We start from the raw sequence: 19690 nt of genomic DNA, 5'->3' as shown, positions 1-19690 counted from the left end.
TGACAAATAAGTAACTGTGTTTGAAGGGTGCTGGTCTCTCTCTGATTAGACAACATACACTCTCTTGGCAGCTCTATCCAATGACTTTGAGTGGTTTAGGAGTAGTGCATGTCACATGTGGTTGGGACTTAGAATTCATCTCTTCAAGTTTTAAAACAAAACCTGAGTCTTGTATAGACTTTGTTCCTCCTTTTTTCTAAGATTTATATTTAGAAATATCCTTTTCAACATCATTTTCAGGTTACTTTAACTGTGTTTCTTTGATGTTGCTTGATCAAAAAAAAAAAAACTTTCCTGGAACTAGAAAGTACAGCTAGCAGGGCAATTGCTTTGCACACAGCAAGTCTAGGTTTGATCTCTGTGCCCCACTGCAAGTGTTCCCTGAGCACAGAGACAGTTGTAAGTGCTGAGCAACACCAGATGTGGCCCCCAAAACTCAGAAAACAATAGCAAAACTCCTACAAGCTCTTTCATTATATTTATAAATATTACTATCCAGTGTCCATTATTTTTTAGGGTTAGGGTCCCATAGCCGTACTGATTGAAAAAAGAATTTGAAAATGATAACATCAGAGAACTGAGGCTTAGAGAACTATTGCCAGAATTTTGAGAGAAGATAGATTTAGCAATGGTATTTTTAGACATAAAAAAGATCCAAGACCACCTACAAGTATCCAGTGATTCAAAGAAACCAAGTGCTTTGGGGCATGTGAGTTATTTCTAGTTACTTGTAGCTAACTTTTGATGAAAGGAGTTTGCTTTTCTTTGGTGTGTATATATGTTTTTATGGTTATTTTAGGTTGTGGTGTCCTTGATAAATGGCCGCCCAGGTGCAAAAAATTTTACCTTCTCTTACACCCTGAGGGAATTCACCAAGGCAACAAATATTCGCCTGCGTTTTCTCCGAACCAACACGCTCCTTGGACACCTCATCTCTAAAGCACAGAGGGACCCAACTGTCACCCGTCGAGTGAGTCATGGGTTGTCAGTGCCCAGACAGAACTCTTGTTATTTTGTCTGTTTGGATTTTGCTTATCACGCTAATTACTTTGAACTCTTTCAAATAATCTTGAATCTCTTCTGCCAGTTAAGATGTAGGGAGTTGGGTGCTTGCCCCTGAAATATCAGGTGCGATTTAGGAGTTCCATTATTGTAGAAAATTTATTATATTCAAAGAATATAAAAGATAAAGAATATTAGTCTGATATTAGTTTGATATGTCTCCAAAATGTTTTCAAGTCTCAAAGGCTTAGAGTTTCATTTTCTGTTCATATCACAGTCAAATGTGTGTCAGCTGATGTAGGGTTTCTGCACAATTTTTCTGGAAGCCAGACTTTCTTTCAAAAGGCCAGTCCTCCCATCAAGTCTGAGTCTGTTTCAGATGCTAGTGAGGAGAAGAGGAAGGAGCAGGTAGAGCACACACTCTGTTCTTTGTCACACTGGCCTTAGTAGGAACACAGGGTAGCCTGCTAAGGGTAGAAGGTTCTGCTGTGCCACTCATCAAAGTAGAGTAGATGTAGATTTTGCTGTGCACAAGAGCACTGACCATTCCTTAATCAATGTCAGGACAGCTCCCATGTCTCCTGCCAACAGTGTGGATCATCAAAATAAATACCCACCTGGTGCTTTTCTCCCACTCCCTAGATTTCTACATGTGCCTTCCATTGGCAAAAGCCAACAGGAAGTTAGAGAAAAATAGATTCTTTTGTTTTACCCATAAAGTTCAGGGCAAAGGGCAGGAGGAAAGGGTGAAGACAGGGCAGCAGAAGAGGTTAAAGACTGGATGATGCCGTGTTCTGTGTTTAGTTTCATATCTAAGAAATATCAGAGTTCAGTAAAGAAAGGGACAGAGAAAAGAAGTTTGAAGCATTTTCTGGTTAGCACAATTCTCTCTCAGACAGAGGCTTTCTGTATTTTCTACCCCATTATTTCTCGGGAACTGCTGTAGGTGGGGATTGCATGGGATCTGAGGGTGGAATTTATAGTGGAGACTGGAACTTTCTGATAAACTCTCCGCAGAATGTTTCCATTCCTCCAGGTGTTCTGGAGTTTTGCCACAAATGTACCTCACCACCTTTGCTTCTCTAATTATCTTTGTGGGAGGGAGTTGTAAGGTTTGTGTCCATATTTATATTTCTTAGATGGATATAGACTTTTATTGATTGCACATGAAGAATCCTGGATGCCTCCCACCTCCACCCCCTACGCACGTGTGAGCTCGCTCTCGTGCACACACACACACACACACACACACACACACACAAATTCACACCAAATCTAAGTTGCTCCAAGGTTTCTTATTCTGGCTGGAGCAATTGAACCCCAGTCTTCTTGTCATTAAATCCTTGTGTGTTGCTGGGGTAAAGCCGTCTAGAGTGTTTTATTCTCTTGTGTGGCCCTACCAACACTATACAGAAAAATTTTGGAGTTCAGCTTACAAGACTTTGTTAGCTGGCCTCCAAAAGCTTCTCCCATATAGAATTTTTCCAAATGAAGACATCATTAATGCTTTTAGACCAAATAAGATACTACCAAAAAAATCAGACATTTTAACATTAAAAAAAATTAGAACAACACACTGGCATATACTAAAAAGGGCACTTTAATGTAATTAAAGAGTAAGAAAGAGATGCCCAAGTCTCATTGTCCCTGGAAGTTAAGAACTGCCTCACTGACATCCTTCTCAGTAGTAGTGGGACCTCAGTGAGGAAAATTATTCTTTGACCCCCAAACTCCCCATGGAATCCTGTACACCTTTACAAGCAGCTAAGGAACTGACAGATGGTGACACCCATTGTCCCCAGCATAAAATCTTTCTTTACTGGAGTCTTGTCAATGAATGCCCATGTTGGTGACCTGTTTAGTGGTCAATCCTGGGATGGGCTCAAGTTCCCTATTATCTTTAGAAACTTGCTCCTCTGCTTTATTATTAACTGTGTATTGCTAGTCTTGGTACTATATTTCCAATAATTGTTTTATTTTCATAGTCTTTATCTAAATACAAAATTTTTGTGTGAACATGTATGCATTTTCTATATAAAACTAAGTTTAATTTGGGCCCGGAGAGATAGCACAGCGGCGTTTGCCTTGCAAACAGCCAATCCTGGACCAAAGTTGGTTGGTTCGAATCCCGGTGTCCCATATGGTCCCCCGTGCCTGCCAGGAGCTATTTCTGAGCAGACAGCCAGGAGTAACCCCTGAGCACCGCCGGGTGTGGCCCAAAAACAAAAAAAAAAAAACAAAACAAAAACAAAACAAAACAAAAAACTAAGTTTAATTTATGATGCCTATACTTTAAAGTACTACATTAGAAGCATTTCAAGCATCCCTTTCCAAAAGATGCTTAGAAAATGATTCTTTACTCAGGTGAATTCCCACCATGCATTTAAAATATTTTTAAAACACACTCCTTTGACAATGTGGTATTCAATTTAATTGAGGAATGTGTTGCTTTTGTAAGATACATTGTATCTAGATATGTGCAGTGTCATTTTTGTCAGTGAAGAAAAATAGATGAGAAGGAAGTAGGGCCAGTGGAGAGTTAAGTGAAAGGATATAAATGTTGCTGTGTAGTAAAATGAACATGTTCTGGTTTTTTGTTGACTAGTATTATTACAGCATAAAGGACATTAGCATTGGTGGGCAGTGTGTTTGCAATGGCCATGCTGAGGTGTGCAACGCAAATAATCCTGAAAAACAGTAAGTACACTGTTCAGATTTTAAAACATTTTGCTTTGAATAAATCTAATAGTTTCAATGGGGTTTACATTTAATTAAATATTTCTAAGTCCCTGCCATTAACACAAATGTCTCAAGATCAACAAATCATTAATATGTGTATATCCCCCTTTTTGACCCTACCCGTTCTTTCTCAGACCCACAACCAGCCCACAGCAGGTATGGCCAATCCATATCGCATCCTACGACTGAGCTATGGTGTAGCCCCCAGGAATCTCTGCCCTAGAAACCCATGAAAATTTGTAGTAGAGTTGGTAAGAGAAGTAGGACATATTTATAACATCCCTGGTATAATGAGATCAAGAATATTCACGTACAACTCTTATTTTATTTATTTATGTCTCAATATGTACCTAATACAAAGTTTACATGTGCACAATACAAATGTACATAATACAAACAACCATTGTTAAATCTCAGCATGCACATATTCTAATTGTTGTAGTCTCCAGACATTTTTGGATTTTGGACCACACCCGGCAGTGCTCAGAGGTTACTCCTGGCTCTCTGCTCAGAAGTCGCCCCTGGCAGGCATGGGGGACCATATGGGATGCCGGGATTCGAACCACCTTTGGTCCTAGGTCGGCCACTTGCAAAGCAAACACCCTACCGGTGTGCTATCTCTCCAGCCCCTCCAGAACACTTTTCATCATGTAAAATAAAAACTCTATACCTATTAAAAGTTCCACATTCTCCTTCTCTCAGTCCCTGGAAGCCATTATGCCATTATCTCTGAATCTGGATATTCTTAGGTACTTTATGTCAGAGGAATAACAATATTTGTCTTTCTGTGACTGATTTTATTTAGTCTGATGTAGCATGTATCAGAATTATTTTTCCATTTCAAGGCTGAATAATATGTTATGAGATGAATCCGCATTTGACTAATCCCACTCATCCGTTGATAGACACCACCTTCTGTTTATTGTAAAAGTGATACTAAGAATTTGGGCATATACATTTTAACATAAATTGGGATATATTTTATATTATGATGCACGGATTATAAGTATTATGTATTTAGTAAGTCGGAACACGTACTAATTACCACTAAAAGAGGGATACAGTTGAGGACTGGAAATTGCTAGATATTACATACAGGAATCATTTTCTCTCAATACATATTTTTAAGTCCCCCCACTTTCCCACTTTCCCAAGTCCTCCCACTTGCCCAAGATACATTTGGCTTTTAATTATATTTAGAGTTGTGCATAATTAGGGTCAGCTTCATATTCAGGAAGAGTGGCCAGCTGCCATTTTCTATCACATGCTTTGTGGATCAAGTAACAATTCCTAAAATCAGCACCCATTCAGGGATCAGGGCATTCTGTGGTGGGGAGTGAGTCCCCAAGATGACAAGCTTTAGTCAGCTTGTTTCTGATTCAGCCTTCAGAGCCATGAAGCCTCTTAGAGGGTAAGGCCTTATCAGTCTAGAAATCAGGTTAGGTTGTCCTGAGTTGGGCAAGGGAACAAACATGTGGGAGAAGGGGTCAGCCAGCTGTCCCTGAGCCTGAAAATAGCACAATATGGAAAAGAAATTGAATTCTTGAAGAAGCTCTGAGTTTACCACTTGGAAGAACTGCCAAGACTTAGTAACTTGGACAAACTTTGGAGGGATTCTGTGCAGAGCAATTCATTATTTCATTTTTTTTTTTTTGGTGGGGGGAGGATATCCACAGTCACTCCTGGAAGTCCTCAGGGGTCTGACTATATGTGGTTCTAGAAAAGACCCAGGATTGGCTGCATGCAAGTTACCTGTTGTGCTTTCTCTCCAATCCCTAAACTCAATTACTATTCAAATAGTTAATTACTAAAGTAATCAATATTTTCTACTATAAAAATCACTGTTTTTTACTATAAAAATCACTATTCAAATTATGACTAGTTAATTGTCCCTAATATCTTGGTGTGCAAACCCTGTCTCTGGATATCTTGGCAAAGGATTCGGTTTGCAACTGGTCTATACCAGCCTAACTACCTAACATTTCTAGCCAGCTAGCTAGCTTCTACAGACTGATTTGTACAAGTGATTCAGGGAGGCCTTCATGAATCAAATCAAGTGTTATGTTAAAGAAATTGGTGATTTAATGTAGAGAGTTGTGGCTGAATAATCACAATTGTTTGTTGCTAACCAAACTGAATCTGCAAAGAGGCAAAAAAAGGACTTTAATCAAACATGTACACATGCCATCCGTGTGCACAGGTAGCTGGATGGATCACAGAGATAGCTTTGAGAGTTGTAGCTGACAACTCAAAAAGGAAAATATACTCAGTTTCTTATTTCACAGTGATTTCACTTTAAACAATAGTTGTTTAGGAGAAGTACCATGTTTCTGGAGCCAGGTAAGAAATTTCCTAGAGTAGAGCAGCTTTCTTGAAAAGAATTGACTAATCAACAACTTCGAAACAACATCCTACAGCAGATACAAGGGTGAGGTGTCCGTGTTGACCATCCAGCCTGGGGGCATTGAAGTCAGAAACACCAATATTTTGAGGGAACTTATATAATTTCAAGTTATCCAGTGCTTTATTTATTTTTTTTTGCCATGGTCAATTATCATCTTCCTATGAGTATAGCTAGACTTCAAGTCATCTTTTCTAAATCTCCTTTTATTTGCCTGTGCCAGATGTTTTGCTGTCTGTCAGAAACCCATTTGGTGTCCAGCTGTTCTGGGTTGAGAGTTAAATATATGACTTACTTCACCTGGCAGCTGAGCCAGGAGTGGGATGTCACCTTCTCCTGGCATACAGTAGATTACACATGGTTGAATGAATCCCCAGAGGCACAATCAAGGGCCTTCTTAGATGACCATATTGAATTTTCTTTCAAGCATAGATGAAGGGATATTAAGAGCTGGCTTTCCATTCCAGTGCTGTGGCTACAGCAATTTTATTAGCCTTTGAGATGTTTGGGGCAGATATATAACCCTTTGAGCCAATGTTTGGATTTAAACCCCTGTCTTGTTGAGTTATCTTAGCTCTGGACCCTGGATAGTGCTTCTGTCTCTTGGGGTTGGGAAACTGCCTGATCTCAGGTTGAGAGCAAGAGACTTGAGACCGGTCCATGATATGAAGCTTACCACAAAAAGTGTTTAGCACAGTTAGAGAAATAACTGCACCAACAACTACCATGACAATGAGTGAGAGAGAGAAATAGAATGCCTGTCCCAAAGACATGCAGATGGTAGGGGAGGAGAAAAAATGGAGAAAATTAGTGGCTGGAAAAAATTACACTGGTGAAAGGTGGTGTACATTCAATGACTAAAACCCAACTATGAAAATTTTGATAACTACAGTGCTTAAATAAATTATTAAAAGAATAAGAAATTGGAGATCAAAGGACGAGTTAGATTTTCATTGTAGACATATAAACTATATAAAGAAACTCAGTTCTTGCTTTCTCATGCATTTATTTATTGTACAATAAGGTGGTAGGTAGGTAAGAAAGAGCTAGGACTTTGGAGTCTCTATCATCACTTAAATGCTGGTAAGTATTTTAAAATTCTAGATATTGATGTTTTATCTATAAAATGAAATGAGAAGTTGGAGAGAGGGAAATTTTGAAGTAATATAATATAAAATGCTTTGTTCTCTCAGTGACTATAATAAATAGTGTATGTGGTGCGATGGTGGGGAATGACAACTTATATAAATGGTATGGGTACCTGTAGTCCTGTGTTAGCTTTTGACAAGGGAGCTGATTCGAATGGAAACTGCAGTAACTGCTTCATATCTCACCTTCTGCCCAGGTTTCGGTGTGAATGCCGGCACCATACATGTGGGGAGACATGCAGTCACTGTTGTTCAGGGTACAATCAGAAACTCTGGCAGCCTGCAATGCGGGGAGAGAGCCATGAGTGTGAAGGTGAGTGTGGGAGTGAAGGGAAGTGAAGGGGAGTATAGAGCCCCTGTCTTCCACTCACCCCTTTTCTGCCAGAGGACTGCTGCTATGTTTGCCGTATGCCGAGAGAGGTGGTGGTCTCCTCTGAACTCAGTGGGGCATCTGCCTCCGATCTGCAAGTTCTGTGATAACAGTGAGCACCCAAGTGGCAGGGATGGTGATTACTGACATTTATGTGTCCTACCAAGTAGATTAAAATAGATTGTGACAAAGGCAGTCAGTCTCAGCTGTTGGTATCTCCTTTAGCATTTGAAGGTATGGTGCTACCTACTAAATTAGAAATCTTCCCATTCCTTAAAGTGTGATACTGAGGCAGAATCACAACTACTTTGAAAGCTGAGGTATGGAGGAGTCATGATCCAAACTGAGAACATTGAGGGAGCGGAAGTGGGTGGGAATATTGTACAGGTTTGAGTGTCTGGGTGTAGTAATGAGGCAACCTGTGAAGAATGATTTTTTTTTAAATCACAGGTGCAGTATAAAGTAAGGATGTATTATTTTTAGGAGGGGCCACACCAGTGCTACTCACAAGCTGTTCCTCCAGGGGTCAATCCTGGTGGTGCATAGGGCTCATATGTGGTGCTAGTATAGAATGTGGCTGACCACCCTTTTCCTCTCTCTCTGGTCCAGGAGTGTTAATTTAAGACTTTTGTTTTAACCTATGCTGCCTATTTATTCCAGTTTCTTTTCTTTTTTTTTTCTTTTTTTTTCTTTTTTTTGTTTATTTTATGGATCACACCCAGCAGTACTCAGGTGTTATTCCTGGTTCTACACTCCTGGCTGGTTTGGGTGGCCATATGGGATGCCAGGATTCGAAACACAGTCCTTCTGCATGCAAGGCAAACACCTTACCTTCATGCTATGCTATCTCTCCGGCCCTTATTCAGTTTCTTAACACATTTTTAATAAAGTTTAGTTATTGGGCTTAGTGAGATAGTAGTCAATTTTTCTAAATATTTTTAGCATTTTAAGAATTTACTTATTTTTTTGTGTGTGAGGATTTGACTCCAGGCCCTCATATATGTGAGGACTGAACTCTATCATCTCATGACACTCAGAGCCCCAAATTTACTTCTTTTGAAATGACTAAAATGTGTGTATATCCAGATTGGTTGTGGAAGATGAATAAGAAAAGTATACTTTATACTTTATACAGATAAAAAGGATTACTTCAATATCCATACATTAGAATTTGATTAGTTTTCTATGCTGACAGGTGGCACTTTCCTTTAGTGGATGGTAACACTTTATTTAAATACATCTGAGCACTTCTTTAAGATTTCCTTTTATAAGTTTTTTTTAAATTATCAATTCTGTAAAATAGCAAATAGAAACTCAAGTTTGGGGCTGTGTGCAAGGCACTGATTTTGATCCCTGGCACTACATGGTCCAGCCAGGTAAGACCAGGTAACCCCAAAGTTTTACTGAATGTGTCTCCAACACAGGAACCCCCTGGTCTATGCTGGGTTGAGCCTTGGCCCTAGCACTGGCAGGTCTGACACCTATTAAGTAAAAAACCAGATCAAATAGACAAGTTTTAAACAGTGATAAAACTTCTAAAAAAGTTTTAAAATGGCTTATGGAAATCAAACCTATTAAAAGATATTATTAGGTGCTTTATTAATTCCATTTGGATTGCTAGGATTTGAAATAAACAGAATTCTTATGAAATAACCAATGCAATAAATATAATTGACTTGCATTAATAAAAACCCTGGCACTACTAATTACATGAAAATAAAAAAGTGTACAGTTAGTTCATTAAGAATAGAGTAACGGGCTGTAGAGATAGTACAGTGGGTTAAGGTACCTGCCTTGCATGCGACCAATCTGGCTTTGATCCCCAACACTATACTTGGGCCGCCAGCATTGCCAGCAGTGATTTCTCCTGGCAGAACCAGGAGGTAAGTACAGAACCAGGAGTACTGCCAGGTACGGCATAATTCCCCCAATAAAAGAAAATAAAATATAGAAAATAATAGCAGTAAAAGTATTCTTTTAGTATATGAAATTTGGTTGTCATTTTTATTTGTCTTAACTAGTTATATGCTTCTTTAAAAAGGAAATATCAAATAAAATCAAATGAAATACCATTGAATATAAAGTGAAAGAAGCTGAAAATTTCCTATTGTCACCTACATATATATATATATATATATATATATATATATAAGTAGACTGTCTTGTAACCCACTGAGAAATATTCCTATATGGGGACTTTACTAAGTGTCTCATTTTGATGATGAGCTACTAATAGTGTACTTTTTGTTCCTATTTTAGCATGTAATTGTCATGGTCATGCCATGGATTGTTACTATGATCCAAATGTTGAGAGGCTACAGGCAAGTTTGAATATCCAGGGCATCTATGCTGGTGGAGGAGTCTGCATTAACTGTCAGGTGAGGCAACTATTTAATTCAAAATGGGAATGTCATTGGAAAAAATGACATTCAGTAAAGCTTAAGCCAAAATGATCTTTAAAAAGTTTTATGCAATTAAAGTATATTCTGAGACATTTTTACTTTTGTACACAAAGAGCATTCATAGAGAGACATTTCATTATGATCAAAGGGTTAATGCATCAGAATTAGTCAACATAATAATAAATATATGAAGGCATAATAACAATAAAATATATGAAGCAAAATTTGATGGCATTAAAGAGGAAATAGGCAATTTATGATATTAAAACATTTTAGCAGTTGATAATACTAGGTAAAAAAAAATCTCCCAAACATATGATCTCAACAATATCAGCAAACATCTCACTTGAACTGATAGAAGACTCTACCAATGTATTTAGAGTATGCAATCATTTCAAGGGCACATGGTAAATTCACTATGATAGGTCAGACTATGAATCTGACCATAAAACAACACATATAGTCATAGAATATGTATTTTAGGGCCTGGAGAGATAGCACAGCGGTGTTTGCCTTGCAAGCAGCCGATCCATGACCAAAGGTGGTTGGTTCGAATCCCGGTGTCCCATATGGTCCCCCGTGCCTGCCAGGAGCTATTTCTGAGCAGACAGCCAGGAGTAACCCTTGAGCACCGCTGGGTGTGGCCCAAAAACAAAACAAAACAAAACAAAAAAAGAATATGTATTTTATCAAAATGAAGTTAAATAAGTTAATAACAGTGTGATCAGTTGGAAAAGTATTTGAAATAAGGGATTTATATATAACCTACAACCAAAGAAGATACCATAAGGCATGTTAGCAAAGATTCAAAATAAAGTCATAACAAAGAAACTAATGATATTGGAAATTTGTGGGATGCAGCAAAAGTACTTAAAGAGGACATTCACAGCTTTAAAATGCTCAGATTAGTACTGGGAGGTATCTCAAAGGTCTCAGGTGCATGCATTACACACAGGCTTGATATATGTTCCTAGCACCACATGCACACTACTCCAGTAATTATAGCCCAGAATCATGTACTCAACTCCACCACATTGCAAGACTGAGCACTGAGCCACCAGGCCCAAATATGTTGAATTTTGTCAGGAGTGGCCCTGGTCCTTTGAGCACAGCTGGGAAGGCCCTCTCTCCTTCAAAAGTAGCATTAAAAGTATAAAGCAATGGTCTAAGTTTCACCTTAGTAAGTTGGCAAAATAATTAAAACATACCAAACATAAGTAGAGGAAAGAAAACAAAATCAAAATCAGATTTCAACAAAATAGAAAATAGACCAGCAACAAAAAAAAATTGAGCAGACTCAAAAACGATGAATTTCAAAGGCCAATAAAATGAACAAACTCACAACTGCACTGATCAAGAACAAAGGAAAAGTTACCAATATTAAATTTAAAAGTTTATTACTAAGTTTATTACTGAATAGCCATGAACATTAAAAATAAATATATAGACTAATAAAAATAGTAGTATCATTGAATTAATATTAGATGAATCAAATATATTTCTTATTATAAAGCTCTTAGCAAACTAGGAATGAAAGTGAGTTTCTATAACCTTATAGAGTGTTATGAAGGATCTATAATATCATTGCATTAATGGTGAAATATCAAGCTATTTGTTTATGAAGATTAGAAACCAAGCAAGGAATTCTACTGTGTTTTTTTTTTTCAGCACATTTGTTACATAGCTCCCCAGAGATTTTAACAATTGCAATAGAGCAAGCAAAGTAAATAAAAGGCATTCAAATGGGGAGAAAAAGGATTGGGGAGATGGTTTATCTTTTGAAGCCATCTTTAATCCTTGGAACAACATGGTCCCCTGGACAGCATTCTGAGTATCCCCTGAGCACCAAACCTCTCACCCCAGCCCTACTCCTTAATAGATACATTTTTAAGTTTCATTATTGTAATTTGGAAACCATGCTTGAAGTACTGTTTTCTCTATGGTTTAGGTATATACACATATTACACCTTGGCACCACTGATTTGTCCACTGCCCCTAACCCTTGCTCCTGTTACCTGTTATTTTATTTCCTTTCTCTCTTTATTTTTCTCCTTTCCTGACCCATCATTTCTATAATTTAAGGCCAAGTGTTTTCCCCTTAAACACATCCCTTGAAATCTTCCATTCCCTTGTCATATTATTCTGTATATTACAAATAAGTGGGAGAACATTGGTTATTTGTCCTTCTGATTGTAGTTCACTTAATATGATATCCTCTAATTCCATCCAAATTGCAGTGAATCACATGGTTTCATAAGTCCTTGTGGGTGCATATTATTCCAGTGTCTATTACATCTTCATTATCTATCTGTCATTGAACATGTAAGTTTATTCCATATCCAAGCTATTGTACTTAATACTGCAATGAGTAGAGGTGTACTGTGGCCTCATCCCCCCCATTCTTTCCAGGTGACTTGATCTTACCTGCAAGACCTCGCCCATTCCTGGGAGGAGTCTTGGAAAGGTTAGATAAGGCTTTGACCAGAGAGGATTAAGGTCCTTTTGGGCTTTTGGTCTTTGGCCAGGATGGAGAGGAATTGGCATTTACCTGGATGGAGAGCTATGGCTGAGGGAGAAGCAAGAATGTAGGGCTGAATGCGTAAATGGTTAGCAGCCACATCTGTTGGCCTGGGCAATAAAGATGTTATCTCTCTGGAAGCCTGCCTATTAGTGAGTTCAATACCCACCAGACCACCTGAAGATAATGATCTGAAGGTTAATGGGGGATGGAGCCACCAGGCCATAAGGACAAAGGCCTTCATCCACCATCCAACACCATCCTAAGGGCTGTTTTGCTACAGTGTACGTATGACCTCGTGAATAAATGCTTTTTTGTCTTGGAGAGTAGATACTGAGAAGTAGGATTACTGAATTGTGTGGCAGCTCTAGTCTTACTTTTCTGTGAAACCTCTGTACCGCTTCCATAAGAATTAAACTAGACAGCATTCCCACTAACAGTGGATGAGAGTTCATTTTTTTTTTTTACTAATTCCAACCAACACACATTAATTTCTAGACTTTCTATTATGTGACATTATCCATAGTTTGAGATGATACTTCATTGTGCCTATTGGCCATTTGTTGGTCTTCTGAAAAGTGTCTGTTCATTTTCTCTCCAATTTTAATAGAGTTTATGGATTTTATGTTGTTGTAGTAAATAAATAAATAATAAACAAATAAATAAAAGTAAATAAATGTTGTTTTTGTAAATACTTTGTATAACTTGGATATTAACCCTTTATATTATATGTTGTATGCAAACATTTTCTCTTATTCAGTAGAATGCCTCTTAATACTTTTTCCATAAAGAAAAGTTTTAACTTAATGTAATCTAATTTATTTATGTTGTCTTTGCCTATGGAATCATATAATTGAAAACATCCTAAGGTCCAAATCTTGAAGATACTAATCTCAAGGTTTTGGTCCTCTTTGAATTGACTCTTATGTAAGGTGTGAGATATGAGTCCAGTTTCATTTAATTTGGCTATTCAGTTTTCCCAGTACTTTTTGTTCATGCAACCTTCTCCTTTGTTGTAACTTTTCATAGATTTGGGGTTTGTTTATTTTCTGATCCTAAATTCTAATTAGTCAAAGAGTCTAACCATATTCCAGTTTCATAATGTTTTGTAAATAAAGATGCCACAAATGTATATGGAGACCAATGGATCAATGGAGACCAATATAATTTATGAAAATAAAAAATAGGTAAATATCAGAATTGTACTTAACTAATACTGGGTGCTAGGAATTGACTGGGGAAGACTATAGTGACATTTTTTTATAGTATTGTTCTATATTTTATTAGAGATTTGAATTTCACAGGTGTTTGTATTTGTCATCACTCAGTGAATATACAAGAAGACATTTTCACTAATATAAATTTTATAGCAAAAGAGTGAAAAACTAAAACACTGTATTACAGTGTTGATAAGTTTTAGGGGAAAATAACAGAAATTTCTAATTTATTGTGAAAGTAATTTTAAAAAGTTAGGTGGATTAGAAGACAAGTAGAGAGATAATTATGGTAATGATAAACTTTATGTAGGTGATACATAGACATTTTCTGTAAACTTTAAATTTTCTTTTTTTTTTTTTTGTGGTTTTCGGGTCACACCCGGCAGTGCTCAGGGGTTATTCCTGGCTCCAGGCTCAGAAATTGCTCCTGGCAGGCACGGGGGACCATATGGGATGCCGGGATTCGAACCGATGACCTCCTGCATGAAAGGCAAACGCTTTACCCCCATGCTATCTCTCCGGCCCCAACTTTAAATTTTCTAATAAGTGTCTAGAACAATAATACAGTAGAAAGGGCACTTACCTTGCACTCAGATGATCCAGATTCTAGCCTCAGAACCCCAATTGGTCCCCCAAGCACCAGCAGAAGAGATTCATCAACGCAGAGCCAGGAGTGGGCCCTCAACATCAGTGTAAGTGGCCCAAAGTAAAAATAAATTTTTTGTCTAATGAAACCTTTCAAGTCAAGAGCAAAGAGCACATTTTGAATGGACTCCTTGATTTTTTTCTCTTTGATGAAGTGTTAATGTTCTCGATCAAAGTGTAGATTACTCCTTGAAATAATGCTTGAAAGTACTTTATGACATCAGTAAAACACAGTCTTTGACTTTTTTGTTGAGACAGAACTTCTGATCTAAGTCTTGAGCTTGCTCCCTCCCCTTTTATTTCCTTAATGTGATAGTTTCACTATTTCCAAATTGTCTCCAACCCGCCTCTATCTGCCACCTGCACACAGCAAGAAACATATGGAGGACATACAGCTCTATTCACTCCTGCCACAAACTCCACAAATGGGTGGAAAAAATATTAAACAAGCAAAGACACTTTCTTCTTTCAGAATCCACAATAGTGTGTAAAATAAGTGTTACCAATGGATACCCAAGGAGGGGATAAGAAGAGACAGATGGGCAGAGGCAAGAGGACTTTGATATACTGGTCGGTGTAGAGGAGTGGTACAACTAAATAACTAAGCCACAGTGTCAGCAGTGCTAAAATCCTGGGACCTGAAATTCAATTCTCAAACTTAAAAAGGTATCTCTCAAGGTGGTAGGACTGTGGGATGGTCATGTAGAAGAGAACAATGAGGGAAGTTGGTGATGGGACTGTTGCTGGAACATTGTGTGTCTAAAACTCAACTATGAGTTTTAGTACTTTGTAAATTGTGAGGCTTTAATCAAAAAAATTAAAAAAGAAAAACTTCAAGTAATTCTAGAAAGCTAGAAATAAGGAGCCCATCTGGGCAAAAGAGCACAGCTGCAACTTTTGGTATGATGAGAGATAGTCCAAGATACAAGCAATTAATTAATTTCCATATTGCACAAACAAGAGAAAAGGAAGTTCCCTCAGTCTCTAGCTCTTCAATATGAGAACTACACCCTCATAATCTGATTTCCTCTCAGAGGCTCCATCTCCAAACAGCCTCACAAGGTGGGTTTATGATGAGGAATATAAGGACACTAACATTAATGTGAGAGCACATGCCACCTGAATGTCTCCAGGCATTTCCCTGTAGTGCTGGTTATGAGAAAATGAAGAAATAGCTGCTATTGGCTCTGGACTGATGGTTAGCAGAGATAGCTATTCTTATGGGAAATTGCTTTTATTTTTATCTTTTTACATAGTTTACTATAATAAGTATGGATTTTGGAGATATGATAGTTTTAAATAGGGTGGCCACACTTCAAACTAGCATTTAAGATCTCAAAGGAGTGAGAGAATGAATCAGAAAGGATTATAGCAAAAGAGAACAGTAGAACAAAGAGACCAGAGAGGGACTAGGGACTGATGGGGGTGTTGGGAAGGAAAATCAAAAAGGGTAAGGACCTGGATAGACTACTGCTGACTTCTTAAATTGTGGCTGACCTTATATGAAGCCATCTAGCTTTTTAAAAATTTTGTTCAAAATACATTTTTCTATCTATCATAAATGTTTGATTTCTAAGCCTATGTACCCAGGGTCATGTAAAAAAGGGTCTCAAGGGGAAAAAGTTTAAGGAGTTCTGGTCTATCATTAGTGTCTATGGGCTGGGTCACAATCCAGGTGTGTTCCTGATCCCATCAGAAACTGAGTCATATACATAGGGAGCAGAGAGTGACTAAGGAAAGAGGCTATCTCTCAATTAATTTAGGCAGTAGCTTTCATGAGAAATTTATGAGGCTTTATCTTGCTTGGCTGCAATATGAGTATTCTGGAGCAGCACCTTCTATCCCCCAAATCTCAGTTTTTCTGGAGGTTTCAGTTGTAGTCAGTTAGTCATGTATATGACCAATAACTTCAGCAACATATCACACATTCTAGGCTGTATTCTTGGAGCAGAATTTGAAAAGGTACATTTTTTTAATCACATAAAATTTTATTTTAATAGTTAGTGATAAATATAATTTATTTTTAGAGTTTTTTCTTAAGACTTGCCAGTTATTTTACATTTTATAGACATAATATGAATATGTTTAGTTACATTAACGTAATAGTTTTTTGTTTTTATTTTTGTTTAGTTTTTTTGTTTGTTTTGTTTTTGTTGTTTTTGGGTCAAACCCGGCAGTGCTCAGGGGTTATTCCTGGCTCCACGCTCAGAAATCGCTCCTGGCAGGCATGGGGGATCATATGGGATGCCAGAATTTGAACCAATGAGAAAAGGTACATTTTCAAAGAAGGGGATGAGAAGTCTCCAATTACTCAGGCTCCAGCTGGTGGATCATTTCAATATTCACACTTTTTAAAATCACCTTTCACAACATTGTGCACTGAGGCCCACAAAAAAAAAAAAAAAAAAAGGAAAAAGAAAAGACAGAAAGAAAGAAAGAAAGAAAGAAAGAAAGAAAGAAAGAAAGAAAGAAAGAAAGAAAGAGAGAGAGAGAAAGAAAAAGAAAGAAAGAAAGAAAGAAAGAAAGAAAGAAAGAAAGAAAGAAAGAAAGAAAGAAAGAAAGAAAGAAAGAAAGAAAGAAAGAAAGAAAGAAAGAAAGAAAGAAAGAAAGAAAGAAAGAAAGAAAGAAAGAAAGAAAGAAAGAAAAAGAAAAAGAAAAAGAAAAAAAGAATTTTCGAGCAGGGCCTGAATTTCTGGTGAATAATTCAAAGTAAATCTCTCTGGGTAGTGCTCAAAGAAGATTACCTCTCTTAATCTTACCTGCCTGAGTTCATCAGCACACATCCTATAGTTAGGCTACGGCAGCTTAGATTTTTTTCTTGTATTAAATGTCCTTCTAATACAAATTCTCAAGAACGTCGCCTTACACTGATATTGCTTCCTCCACCACCTCCAGTACCTCCAGTACAGAAATGTCAGAGCCACCTCCAGCATAGGGCTTCCTTTAGGGCTTGGTCCAAATACGGCCATGGCACTTGTCAATAAAGTGCAGCATTAAGGGTATGTTCCAGATTCTCAAGCATCACCAGATATTTGAAAGCTGATGCTTCACTGGACAAAGTTTGTGCAAGAGGAAAAAATACATGGGGACATACTTCATAGTACTTTTCTGAATTTTCTACTCCAAAGAAGGGGAATTGGGGAAGCCAATCTAACTTTCTGTCTATAGTTGTCCTCTGTATACAGTAATGGTGGCAAAAAAAAAAAAAGTGTTGAGAAATTAGCTGGTGTTCAGTGGAAGAGAAGGTGAACCCCAGCTGTTTTTTATTTGGCTCAAATGTTTTTTGTATTTAAATATTAGGTCAGAGAAGTAGCCAGTGTGGTTTTAGACCTCAGAGCTTAAAGTGAATTCAGATTTTAGCCCACAAACCAGTAGTGGGCAGTAAATAAGAGTCTGCCATTAATAAAAAAAAATTATCTAAAATGGTACAGAATACAGAGAGGGTCTTTGTTTTCTGCTATGTGTTTCTCTGCAGACCCTATTATAGGTCAAAGTGTATTTTTTTAGTTTCCTATTTTTTTCTTTGTCTTTTTGAAAAACATTGTCCTCTTAGTTGTTTCAAATCAGAGAACAAGGGGCAGAACTGAGCTAGGGTTCTGGTATATGGAAACCGATGATTCATGTTGGATAATTGAATTTTGTGGCAGTTACAAGGATTAACCAATGAAAAATAAAAACCCTTGTATTGTACTTTAAGTGAGCTCTGTGTATTAGATTCATGCCTACATTTTCCATTCACGCAAAAGAAATGTTTGGAAAATTGTTTCCTGACTAAAGAACAGATACATTTAGAATTACAAGTGAAAGGATCTGTATAATGTAATTTCTTCTCGAACTGGAACCAATAAAAATAGATACATCCTCTGAGTTAAACGTAACAGTTATTATTTCATCAATTCTTCTAAATAAAAGTGTGAAAATTCATCCTTTTAAGATTTTCCTCAATTAAATCTGGTACTTCATTAGGAAAATTTTGTAGTAAATGGGAAAAGCTTGCCAAGTTTTTGGAAATCCTCTTTTCCTCTATTTTTTTTTTTTGGTTTTTCGGGCCACACCCATTTGATGCTCAGGGTTTACTCCTGGCTAAGTGCTCAGATAACATATGGGGGAACCATATGGGACGCCAGGGGATCGAACCGCGGTCCTTCCTTGGCTAGCACTTGCAAGGCAGACTCCTTACCTCTAGCGCCACCTCACCACCCCCATCTTTTTTTTTGGTCTCTTTTCCTCTTATAACAGGAAAAACTCACAGAGTCACAGATAAATTAGTGTCCTGTGGTAAATAGTGATGACTCAAGGTCAAGATCAACCTTTATTTCGTTGTTGCTAGTTATGGAGGCCAAACCAACAATGAAAGTATAGGGTGGAGAGCATAAGGTCCATATTCATTGGGATCAACAATAAAATGGGCCTTGCACATGTTAAAGCACATGCTATTCTATTCCTGGCCTCACTGTTTCACTCCCCCATATTGCAGGGCCATATCTGGCAGTACTTGTGGGGCATGTGCTGCCAGAGTTCAAACTCAGGTCTGTGTTCATGCAAGTCAGGTGCCCATGACTCCTGAGTTATCTCTATAGTGACTCTTAGTGCTTAATATTTTTAGTGCTTAATATGTTTAGTGACTGAGAATGTGTGACAGATTATTTCTTTGATGAATATCAAAATATAAGAATATTTCCAGTGTCTTTCTTTCTCATTGTTTTCAATTTAATTTAAAAAAAAATTTTTTTTTAGCACAACACAGCTGGTGTAAACTGTGAGAAATGTGCTAAAGGCTATTACCGCCCATTTGGAGTTCCAGTTGATGCCCCCGATGGCTGTATTCGTAAGTTACATACAAACTTGGTAGATCTTGCTATTTAGGAGGCCCTCGGGCCAAATTCTGATGGAAAGATCATTTGTTCTTACTTCATATCATTGGTTCTACACCTTAATTATATGACTGCAATGGGGTAGTCTCTACAAGGCTCAGATTTCTTCTGTAGAAATGAAAATATAACACAGTTCCCACAATTAACTGATATTTCATCATAACACCTCAGAAAATACTTAATATTGGACTTGTCATATACTTGACTTAAAATAAAAATTAGTCATCTTTTTATTGTTTTTTACATTTTTATATCTCCAGATTTCACCAGAATTGGCATAAAGACAACATAGCAATTTCACAAAGTTTTAATGAGGATTTTAATGTTTAAAATAGTTCTGATTTATTAGGAACTTTATATATAGATTTACTCAA

At 37.4% G+C, this 19690-nt stretch overlaps 1 protein-coding gene across 1 annotated transcript in view; it reads left to right on the top strand.

Moving 5' to 3' along the window:
- LAMA3 (laminin subunit alpha 3) overlaps nt 1-19690 on the top strand; it is a 241196-nt gene that overhangs the window by 62458 nt on the left and 159048 nt on the right. Inside the window, exons 6-10 of the mRNA XM_049770908.1 lie at nt 800-970; nt 3608-3699; nt 7488-7603; nt 9920-10038; nt 19180-19270. Of these exons, the coding sequence (XP_049626865.1) occupies nt 800-970; nt 3608-3699; nt 7488-7603; nt 9920-10038; nt 19180-19270 (589 nt within the window). The remainder of the gene's footprint in view (nt 1-799; nt 971-3607; nt 3700-7487; nt 7604-9919; nt 10039-19179; nt 19271-19690) is intronic.

The sequence above is a fragment of the Suncus etruscus genome, chromosome 3, assembly GCF_024139225.1.
Source record: "Suncus etruscus isolate mSunEtr1 chromosome 3, mSunEtr1.pri.cur, whole genome shotgun sequence".
Classification (NCBI taxonomy): domain Eukaryota; kingdom Metazoa; phylum Chordata; class Mammalia; order Eulipotyphla; family Soricidae; genus Suncus; species Suncus etruscus.
Note: the sequence above shows the minus strand (reverse complement) of the source record. Positions and strands in the feature narration are given on the sequence as shown.